This window comes from Carettochelys insculpta, chromosome 4, assembly GCF_033958435.1.
Source record: "Carettochelys insculpta isolate YL-2023 chromosome 4, ASM3395843v1, whole genome shotgun sequence".
In the NCBI taxonomy this organism is placed as follows: Eukaryota; Metazoa; Chordata; order Testudines; family Carettochelyidae; genus Carettochelys; species Carettochelys insculpta.
In genome coordinates, this window is record NC_134140.1 from 72,365,054 (window position 1) to 72,377,100 (window position 12,047).

The following is a 12,047-nucleotide window of genomic DNA, read 5'->3' on the forward strand; positions in this document are numbered from 1 at the left end:
CCCCAAAGCATGTGACAAGAAGTGGCATTAGCAGCTTTAGCTAGAAATTAGGGAGGAAGGTAGAGGCTTGCAAGGCAAAACGGAGGGAGGCACGGAGAATGGCAGACCTAACTCTGGAAGAATGCCCATTCACATGCAGGTCCAGGTGGTGACAGATCCTCCCTCTGCTGTGAATCCAGGAATCACAGACAAAGCCTGAAGGAGGGAAAGGAGCAGCTGTTGCCTCCAATCATTTGTAGTGCACACAAAGGAACCCAGGATGCAGCACATGGAAATAGTGAAGAGCACATGTGCAGTGTGTGGTTTCAAAGGGTTGTATAACAGCCTCACTCTCTCCCAACCCTTCAAATTAAGAGCCATGAGAAGAATCTGTTCCCTGACAGTCTGCTCAAACTCCCAGCCCAAGGTGTGCGGTGGAAATCTTAAAAGCTTAATTGCACCACAAATTAAATTCTTTAAATATTAGTTTCAGACCAAGAACTGATACAATGTTTTTCTCAGCGCACAAATTTCATCTCCAAGCCTACATCAGTTGTGTGTAGTGTAACACTTAAAATATAATTAGTTTATAGAGATTTTAGGAACTGCATATTATGTGTGGTTTTAAGAGCTATGTTACTTAGTTTCCTTTTTTCCCCTAAGCCATCTGGTAAAATAAGACATTAAAAGCAAAATAAAACACTGCAGCACAAACATTGAGAAATAGGTTAAAAAAAAAAAAGCCAACAAGACAAAAAGCAGAAAAACCAAATGCACTAAAACAGAAGTTCTCTTGATGTTATCCTCTTAGGCTATTTATTTTGTAGAACTCTAAAATATTCCAAATTTATAAAATACTCTAAAATGTAACCTTTGTCTTTAAATTTCTTTCCAGACTTGGTAACTGCTGAAAATTACATTTTGAAAATGTTTAAAAGGGATTTAAGTTGGTTAAGTGAGACTCCCAGTCCCACAGTGAAAATCCTAAAAAGCAATAATATGCCAAGTTATGGGACCCTTCTTAGACCACACAGGATGTTCCCACAGATAGCAACAGACTGTTTGTATCATCAAAAGGAACTCAACTCCAACTGTTAAAGAAACTGAAGACTACACATCTCCCTCACAATACAATCCAAAACCTTACACTTCCCTCACAAGCACATAACACATTGCACATGTCAATCATTAATATTTGTAAAAGCTGCTCAGTCAATATTTATTATTTGTATTTGTTATGCATGTATTATTAGGTACTTGCAATTTAAAATTGTGTGTGTGTGTGTGTGTGTGTGTGTGTGTGTGTGTGTGTGTGTGTGTGTGTGTATGAAAAAATTAAGGAGTTAGTAAGCCACCATTGCGCAAATCATCAGCTACGTCAGCATGAGGGCAATAAAGACAAAAGTAAGTATGGTATGGACCTCTCTTGAGCAAGCCAACTTTTGTGCTTCTGGTACCAAGCTTTGCAATTGGCCTTTCACAATATAGGCACTTTTCTGCTTATTACTATGAGTACTATGATTTCAGTTGGCAAATTTTGCTGGCTGTTACAATCTGATTAGTGATTGCCGACCTCTATTTTAAGAGGGAATAGAAGATGTCAAGGGGGAGGGAGAGTCAGAAAGAAACTGACACTACAAGTTTGTTCTGCTTCAACCTGTTGTCAGGAGAGGAAAACTGACAATCTGCCCAGATTCGATCATAGCTGTCACCTGTTATCTTGAAGAATACTTTGCTGTTGTGACTGGAATATCTAATAAATAAAAATAACCCTTTGCTCTTGCATAGCATTTTCCATCTGTAGACTTCCACATGCCTCCAAAAGAAAGTAAGCATCATTACTTCCACTTCACAAATAACATAAAACATAGGCAGAATGAGGTGAAGTGACTTAATCTGAAGCAGGAATAAACCCCAAGCATCCTGATTCCAAGGCAAGGCACCTATCCTTTATGTTACATTACTTTTCATATCCAGCATGAGCATCCACACTTGATAACAAAAATGAAAACTGCTGATAAAGCCATTTAAATTGCTGTTAACGATAATCTATATTTTACCAAAATCATTTTTATCTCCCAGAAGTTTAAACATAATTTTGTATTTTAAACTTGTTATGGTGCCATGATGAACTCACCTGAATTCAGTATGAATAATTTGTAAGAATAAATGTATTTGCAGCAAATAAGCTCTAGGTTTACAGAATCAAACACAATATTTTGCATTCTAGCAGAAGTAATCATTTTTAATTTCTGTGGGATGTTCTTCTATGTTTGTGCCTGTGGGCCAAATTCAGTTTCTGTAGCACAACTCTGGTTCCAACAAGAACAGGTTAGATAAGCATTGGAAAGAACGCTTGATAAAAATAAAACTCAATCGTGTGGGCCAGAATGTAAACCTGAGTTGTTTTTGCATTTAAATCTGGATGTTCAAATGGCTAATTAGAGAACCATGTGTCCATTAGATTATTGGTTTTGTGTACATTATCAATAGATCTGTGCATGAAAACATGATGCAGATTTGCTAAGACATATTTGTATGTTAAATTTGGTTTCCGGAGTTTTGAAAAATCAGGTCTTTCACGTATAAAATATCAACTCTGCTACAGAGTCTCCGAAATCATAGATTTTTATCTTGGGAAGATCATCTGAACATTCCTACTTTACAATTAGGCAAGTTCAGTATCTAGGACTTCCTAGATGAATGTTATTAGCTTATTATTAAAAACTAAATTTCTAGCCTTTATGGCCATGAAGAAAGCCTTCCAAATGTGACCCAGTGTAAATGAATGAATGCAGTAATGTCTTCCTTACTCTGCATACACAACTTCAGGGATGTGTTATCAGGTACCTGAAGGAGTGGGGGAAGCAGCTGCTATCACTTTTAAGGAGAAGGATTGTTTTAAGCAGGGACCCACTCTTTCGTTCACCCAGAATAGAGGGTTGTACAAGTTGACTGCAGTAGTTACAGGTGTGTACCACACCAGTAGGGGGCTTTGAAGACTTGTACATCTGCATGATAGGGATGAGATTATATATGTAGTTAGTGAGTGAGTAGGGAGTATACCATCCAACATAAATTCATTTTTGGGAAAAACAGCATTAACGATTTTATTAGGGATTATGGGAAGAGGCCCAGCATTTACTGGAGGCAACAATGAATTCAGTTAGCCAGTGTTGTTTTGGCAGACAACATTAATTAGGAGTACTGCGTTCACAGGCCAAAACCCAATAGTAGGAAATCAATAGGACAACATGCAGAAGAGGATGCGGCTTGGTGCAGCTGAGGTCTAGGCACCAGGCTAGATCAGCATGTTGAATAAGCTTAGTCTCAGAGCAAGTACCTATTGGACAGAGTTGGTTGACAAGGCTCTGATCCACAGAAAATTTTGACTTTTTGTTAAAAAAGAAACACAGATGGAAACTTAAAGGCATTGTCCATACTACGCCCCTCCTTTTGGAAGGGGAATGGTAATGAATATGCAGCGCCTCATCAGCATAATGGTAGCTGTGTGTGATTTGAAAGTGCCGCTTTCAAAACACACGTCAACCATATAGCCGGAGGCCTTTCGAAAGGACCTTCCCGAATTTCAAAATCCCCTTCTTCCCATTTGGTTTTGAGAAGGAAAGGCTTTCGAAAGGCCCCTCAGCTACACGGGCAGCGTGCATTCTGAAAGTGGCACTTTCAAATCATGAGTGTCTGCCATTATGTCAATGAGTTGCTGCACATTCATGGCAGCGCCTCATTGGCATCTGCCGAAATTCCTCATTACGATTACCATTCCCCTTCTGAAAAGAGGGGGCTAGCGTGGAAACAGCCAAAAAGTTTTCACAGAAAGCAGACATTTGGCACAACAAAGTTGTTTAGTGAAAATCTAAATTTTCTCCCAGGAAACAGCCTCTGTTAGTGTTTTGTTCAGGTTTCAAACCTTGACACACTTCAATGTATTTTTACCATGAAACCCCATTCCTGCTTGCACTGTGTTAACATGAAATATGCCACAGCTCTTTTTATAAGAACAGTAGCAGTGTTGACAAGTGCCATGGTCCCTGGGACAAGGTGGGAGGAGGGCCCAGCTCCACACCCAGAATGGGGCAGGTCCAAGAGCAGAAAAAGCATGGCCAAGGGCTGTCTGCCCTCAACCTTGCCCATACCATGGCACTGGGTCCCTTTGCCCCCACTCCCAGACAACGAGAATAATGCTGCCTTGATGTTTCAAAGGGAGCCCAGGAGCAACTGCTCCTTCTCCCCACACCATACCCAGGGCCCTGAAGACCTGTGAGTTTTCCTCTATGTTGTATAACTGGCTGTTTGGGTGTTTCTCTCCAACCCAAACATGACTATGCTTTGATATTGTATAAACAGTATACACTTTAAATAATTTCCACCAGACAAAAAGAATGGTGCAGATGCAAAAGTGTAAATTATTACAGCTAATTATAACGTTGAATTTTCTAAGAATGTTGTAATTATTTTATTTGAAAGGACTTTTTAAATAAGTTTAAAAAGTCAATAGAACAAAAATAGATGGTGAAATAATATAACCTAAGAACCTTCATCAAATTCTCTCACCTGGCTGGATATTTTCTCTAATGATGGTTACGTGGTCATCTCGGTCTGGTCGTGTGTGTTCATGCCAAAAGCCTATCACATGCCCCAGTTCATGAACAACAATTCCAAATTTATCACAGTTCTTGCCAATAGATATAGCCTGAGGACCATTCCCCCTTCGACCCACATATGAACAGCACCTGTAATTAAGATATCAATAGAGATTTAAAATTTTGATGAATGATGCATCTAGTAATAATACTGTCAAGAAAACAGCCTAACAATAAAATGCTGCTGGAAGGCAATTTAAAAAAAAAATCAATAATATAAATTGCATGACAGTGCTATAAAAATAAGCCGAAGTTAGTACTAACAATACATAACACAAAGAATGACTCTCTTTATCCAAGGTCTTCATCTAAAATGCCACTCCCCTTTTGACCCATAGAACTGTTATTTGTGTCATTGGAGTTACTCTGAAATACAAACGAGATTTGTAAACGAAAACAAATAAATAATTATAAAACAGCTATGATTAAAGTCAGTCCTTTTGTAGTGTACTGCTGCTTCAGTACCTGGTTTTGCTTATGAGTAGTAACACAGATATTACAGACAAGTTTGCAGGGGAAGTGTTTGGCCCGCTAATTCTCTGCTTGGGAATAGAGCATCTGCTGTAGAGTCACCTGGATCATTTGAAAAGGCTGCCTTCAGCTTTTTCAAATTCATCTCCCACATTGCAAGAGTAAGGAGCCACTGAGAAACATTTTTCCCCTGTAGAACAGACAGTCCACATCAACACTCTCCAGGTGGTTTCTCTTTCAGGCTTGGGGAGAGAGATTGCCCTTGTTCCCCCCTTGACCTCCCCTTTTTCAGTCAGTAACAGGAAGGAGGAGAAATGAGTGGGAATGTCCCACTTCAGTAGGCAAGGAGCAAAACCTAAGAATACTGTTTATGACACATAAATAAAAGATATAAAGAACAAAAGTCAAGTTTCCATGACTGACCATACTGGTCTTGAGTCTTCTCTTGCAAGGAAAACACTAATACCATTGTAACTCCATTAATTTCACTGGCACTATTCATATGCTAAAAGTTGATGATGTGCATAATTGCTTAGATGGATTGGTGTCTAAATCACATGAGATATTGAATTAAGAATTATTGTGTCTATACCTGTGTTCCCAAAACTTTCACACAGACTTGTATCTCTATAAAATCCCTCAGTTCTAAAAACACACAAGTCTCCTTCTGAAGAACTCTGCTCTATTTCTGACTCTGTTCAGAACCACCAAATGAGCTGAAGTTGAACAACATTTTGTTTCTAAAGAAAGCACACAGGCTACGAGTTGGGTTTCAACAACTTCAGCCAGACTTTCATAGCTGGGCAAAGTGGAGGGGAGTGGAGGCGGGGAGTAGAGGAGATGGAGAAGCAGCATCAGGGAGAAAGAGTAGATTCCTGCTATGTTCATCTCTGCCAAAACTCATGCAGATTTCATAGTCACTCAGCTTTGGTTGGCTACTAGGTAAATCTGCTTTTATTTTTAATCTGAAAATTCACGTTACTTCATTAATTAATGTTGCACGGTCTTGGAAATTTTAAAATGTTGTTAATGATACCATAAACCTCTGAAGATTCATGTAATATACCAACTTGCAGAAGAAAGCACAGAAGAGAAATGAATACTTTATAGCTAATCCTGAAATTAAGCGAAATGGAGTTTAAAATCCCATGATACCACTATACTTGAATAAACAAGAGTGAAATCCCCCACACACACACTCCCCGCAACCACTCTACCTCTGAGATTTCCCTGGGAATACGTGATGCAAAATGTGGTCCACAAAAGCAATCTTTCAATATTGGGAGATTGTAATCCACAAACAAGTGGTCCATTTGTTCTCCCTCTCACCTCTTCTTGGATAAGGGTCTTCATACTGAAGGCTCATATTTTTCTGAAGGGGAGGTAATCACAATTGCTCTCACTTTTCATTCCTCTTTTTCTCTGCTTTCTTGACTGCAATGTAAACTAATGGAGGTGGGATGCCCTTTTCAGCATCTGTATTCAGAATTCTTACATGTCCGGTCTTTAGGAAAGGCTGGAAAAATATAACCTCACCATCATAAGAAAAAGGAGAGAATGAAGAGTAAATTAAAACTGACAGGGATGGAGAGAAATTTGGGATCAAATAATTGGTTGAGACTTCTGACACACATCTGTCTCTAACATTTACCTACTCTGTACAATATAGGAAAAATATGGCTCCATCACAAACTCATTAATTATCTTAAAAATCAAAAAAGATTCCTATGAAAAGTGAAAATAAAGAATTTCTAACTAGCAGTTCAGAGAAACAGCAAATGATGTAGAGACAAATTAGAAAGACCAAGGCATAAAATGAATTACACCTAGCGAGGGACATCAAAGGCAATAAAACAGAAGTTCTTCAAATATATTAGGGAAAAAACAAAAGATGAAAGGAAGTGTAGGTCTGCTGCTTAGGAGGGAAGGGGAGCTAATATCTGGCGACAACAAGAAGGCTGAAATGGTTTATGGTCTATTTTGCTACAGTCTTCCAATTGTAACTCAACAACTAATATTAACCTCAAGAGAGACAAGCCCAAAAAGGTGAAAAACTGGATAAAAAAATATGTAGATAAGTTGTATGCATTCCAGTAAACAGTGTCTGATGAAATTCACCATATGGTACTAAAGGAACTACTTGAAGCTATTTCAGAAGCATTACCAATTATGTTTGAGAACTCATGGAGAATGGGTGTTGTAGCAAAGGACAGAGGAAGGGCAAACATCACTTATCTTTACAAAAAACAGAGAACCTGGGGAATTGTAACAGCAACGAAGGGTCCTGTGGCACCTTACAGACTAACAAAAAGTTTTGAGCATTTTGGGGAATTGTAGACATTTCATTTAACTTCAATGCCTGGAAAGATATGGGAATTATATGATTAAATTATTAATTTATAATCACTAGACCATAACAGAGTTATAAGGAACAGCCACCATGGATTTGTTAAGAAGTTTGCCAAACTAACCTAATTTCCTTCTTTAATGAAGTAGATATAATATATCTTGATTTTATGAGAAAATGTAGTCTAACTGGAATTATTACAAGATGGGCTTACAACTAGTTGAAATACTGCACTTCAAAAATTGTTATCAATGATTCACTGTCAAACTTGGAAGACGTTTCTAGTGAGGTCCTGAAGAAGTCTGTCCTATCAATGTTTTCATTAATAATTTGGATAATGGGGTGGAGAATATGCTTATAAAATTAGTTGCTGACACCAAGCACTTTGGAGGATAGGATAAGAATTGGAAAGAAACTTGACAAATTGGAGCATTAGTCTGGAATGAGTAAAATACAATTCAGTATAGACATATGCAAAGTACTATACTGAGGAAGACAAAGGTTAAATGCACAATTAAAAAAGGGAAACAATGGACTAGATGAGACTATTGCTGAAAAGGATCCTGAGTTCTAATAAATCTCAAACTCAATATGAGTCAACAAGGTGGCACCATTGCATAAAAAGCTAGTAGCCTTCTGAAGCGTATTTACAAAAGTTTCATTTGTAAAGCAGAAGGTGTAACTGTTTTACTCAAACCAGAAGAGGTGAGGCCTCAGCTAGAAAACTGTGTCCACTTCTGGGCACTGAATGTTCAGAAAGATGTGGACACACTGAAGAAAATCCAGAGGACAGCAAGAAAAATAATAAGTTTAGAAAAGCCTGACCTATAAAAGTTAAAAACTGGGTATGGTTGGTTTGAGGAAAGAGGACCAAAGTGGAACCTGACAAGTCTTCAAATATTTTAATGGCTATTATAAAGAGGACAGTTCTCTATGTTCACTGAAGATGTGACAAAAAATAATGGGTGTAATTTGCACAAAGAGAGATTTAAACAAGATATTAGGGAAAACTTTCAAACCATAAGAGAAGTTAAAAACTGGAATACATGTCCAATTGAGGTTTTGGGATCCCAATCACTAGAGCTGTGTCTACACTTGCATTCCTCTTTTGAAAGAGGCATGCAAATGAAGGAAATAAAAATGCAAATGAGGCACTGGTTTACATATTTGGAACCTCATTTGCATATTCTCCTTTCAAAAGAAAAAAGTAGTGTAGATGGCACTCTTTTGAAAGTAGACCCCATCTTTGAAAGAACCGTTTTTCCTGTTTTGTGTCAGGAAGAACGGTTCTTTTGAAGATGGGATTTACTTTCGAAGAGTGCTGTCTACACTGTTTTTTTTCTTTCAAAAGAAAAATATGCAAATGAAGTGTCAAATATGTAAATCGGGGCCTCATTTGCATTTTGATTTCCTTCATTTGCATTCCTCTTTCAAAAGAGGAATGAAATTGTAGAAACAGCTTAGAGGGTTTTTTTTTTAAGAAACGTCTTAGACAAACACTTGCCAGGAATGGTCTAGGTATACCTGCCTCACTAGCAGTCTGGGGAGGTGGACTGAATAATCTCTTGAGGTCAGTACCACCACCAAATGTCCATAATTCTAATTCTGCAAGCCCTCCTTGAAGAGTCTGGACACCTGTACAAAGAGCTGGATGCAAGAAAGGAGAAGTACCAGCAGCACAATGTGCCTCTCAAGGCATTTACACACCACAGTTCGTAAAATGTTAAGAAAAAAAATAAACTAAAAACTACTTACCCAAGATGGTACAGTAGACCCTCGAGTTACATGAGGGTTCCGTTCCACTCACCCTCACATAACCAAAATTTTGCATAAGTGGGGAGTCCAGCTTTATCCCCAGCAGAACACATGTTCTGCAGCCATGGAAGCAACAGAAAGGTAAGTCCTGGGGTGAGGGGGCAGGTGGGGAGGGCTAAGCCTGGTGGTGGGTTGGGGCCACGGGAGGCAGGTGGTGGAGGCTAAGCCTGGGATGGGTTAGGTCTGCAGGGGGTGAGGGGTGGAACTGAGCCAGAACTGTGCGCAGGAGTGGTGAGCCAAAGACCTGCTCAAGTGGTGAGCCGGGCCACAGGGGGTTTAAACCAGGGCCACACACAGGCAGGTTTGAAGCAGAGTGCAGGGGGTAGCGTTGAAACAGGGCGGTGGGAGGGTTGAATCAGAGCCACATGCAGAGGGGGAGGGTTTGAACCGGAGTGGGAGGATGGAACCGGAGTCACTCACAGCGGGGTGGGGCTTGAACCAGAGCCATGCATGGGGGGTCTAAACCTGTGTGGGAGGATGGAACTGGGGCCACGCACAAAGGGTTTGAACCAGGGCGTGGAAGGGGTTAAACTGGACCGTGCACGGGGGTTAAACTGGAGTGGGAGGATGGAACCGGGGCTGCACACAGAGGGTTTAAACCAGGATGTGGGGGAGTGAGCTGGAGGCATGAGGGGTGGTGAGCTAGAGACAGAGATGGGCATGCAGGTGTGGGGGTGAGCCAGAGTTGCGCGGGGGTGATAAGCTGGTGGGGGTGGGGGGTTGAACCAGAGCCAGGGAGGTTGAGTTGAAGTTGCACCTGAGGGGTGGTGAGCTAGAGCCAGAGGCGGGTAGGGGTGAGCAAGAGCTATGCCTGGGGTGGGTGAGCCAGGGCTGCAGGGGGGGATTGAGTTAAGCACAATTGGAAAACGTGTATTTCCTGGGTTTACTTTAGGAATCAGGGTCAGCCATGTAAGAGCCGGTTCTTATACTCTGATACCCTACTGTACTATATTACTGCCAGAGTTCTATTACTGCAGAGTTACATGACTGTGTTAACTCAGTTTCAGACAAGGCTCAGCAATTTAGGGGAAAAATAAAATAAAACATATATTCAATGTTTCAGTTTCAGCCAATTCCCCTATATTTACAAAGAGGGCAAAAGCGCTTTCAGTCAGCATTATAACAGTCTATGTTGTGTCTAATATCCCACTGTCAATTGCTTTTTCAAATCCTGATGCATCAGCATTGTACTATGGAATTCAACTGCTATTTTTTAATTGTTTTCCATCTTTACTCTCTCTGGATCAAATAGAACCTTTCAAGATTCTTCTGTGTTAGTTCCAAAAGTGACACAACATAAACATTGTGATTTGAAAAAACAATAAAACCAAAACATGCAGCAGCACAGCACATAAAACATAAAATGTTTGATATGTAAAACAAACACTAATTACAGTGCCCTTTAAGGGGGAAAAAAAGAAAGATGTCAGTATTCAGCCAGCTCTCTGTTCCCCCACCCCGACCCTACCCAGACCAGTCACATGGCTGGGGCTGCCAATGTGCTGGTACCCAGCACTGGCGAGCACTTGCACAAAAAAAGCACTGTCTAATTACTTACCTTTGAATAATAGTAGTATATACATTGTTTTATGGAGCTTGTGTTTTTCCATCACACATGAGGTAGCTTTTTACATTATACTCCTTGATTTTGTGAAATTTTACTGCTACTCCCATTAAAGAGACACAACCTGGCCAGGATTTTCAAAAGTAAATAGTGATTTTTAGGTGCTCAGCTTGAGATACTTTAAAGGTGTTCTCTTTTCAGAGAGTGAGTGGACAGGGCCCTTCAGATATCACGAGTTGAGCAGCCAAATTATGTTAAAAAACTGCGTATCGGACTTTTTTTAAGAAATCAGATGATTAAGGCAGTTTCTTAACTTTGATTAATATATGGAGTTCAAGCACTTCACACAGATTTACCATCAGGTGCTTTGATTATTTTTCTACTTCAAAGGAGATCAGCAATCAATAGTAAACACTGAGTCTTAAAATAACAGTAGTAGTGTAAAGTACCAAGGGAGGTACAATAGGATTTACTGTATCTAGTTCCCTGACATGCACACATCAGATTCATCCAGTTCAGTTACAACATTATGATCACTCAGACAACAACCCCGAGTCAAAGAAGCAAAAATATTAATAAGTGATACTTCAAAAGGCACGGATTTGCAACCTTGTGACCACATATTTAAGTGTATTTGGAACAAGGCCCAGGCACCTCTCTACATTATGCGCACTTGTCATCTGCCTCAAACCCAGCCAACGGGCAGACTTTAAAGCTCCTGATCTCTTTAATCTTTATTGCACCAGACAGCAGTTGAAGACGGTAACTATTTATGAATCTCTAATTCCATTTAATCAGTCTAGCTGATCAATAATGGTGAACAAAGAAAAACGATTAGCTGAGAGAAAGTACAGTGATCATTGCAGGTATTTTTTGAATAATACAGGCTCTTTGAGCCTCACAGAGCTGCTATAAAATGGATCTTAAAATTGATGAATATGATGGGAAGGGGAAACCTGTGGAATCATAGACATAATTTTTGGGGGGTTCAACAGGTGCACTCTGCAAAATGTGGTACTTTAAAGCATCCTATTGAATGATAACAGCAGCTCACCATGACATTAACTGCATGGTACTGAGAATGAAAATGAGGCAGAACTCCACAAACCCATTAGGATTACACAATTTGCTCTGGTCTGGTTCCAAAAGAAAACAACTTGTAATTCACAAAAGAGTACTCACTACGAAGAAATATTGTTAATCGCTTTCC

At 39.7% G+C, this 12,047-nt stretch overlaps 1 protein-coding gene across 2 annotated transcripts in view; it reads right to left on the reverse strand.

The window, feature by feature from the left end:
• The window catches only part of TLL1 (tolloid like 1), a 241,652-nt gene that overhangs the window by 103,327 nt on the left and 126,278 nt on the right, over window positions 1-12,047 (reverse strand). For both annotated transcript variants that reach the window (XM_074991871.1, XM_074991872.1), the window contains exon 7: window positions 4,552-4,730. In XM_074991871.1, the coding sequence (XP_074847972.1) occupies window positions 4,552-4,730 (179 nt within the window). The remainder of the gene's footprint in view (window positions 1-4,551; window positions 4,731-12,047) is intronic.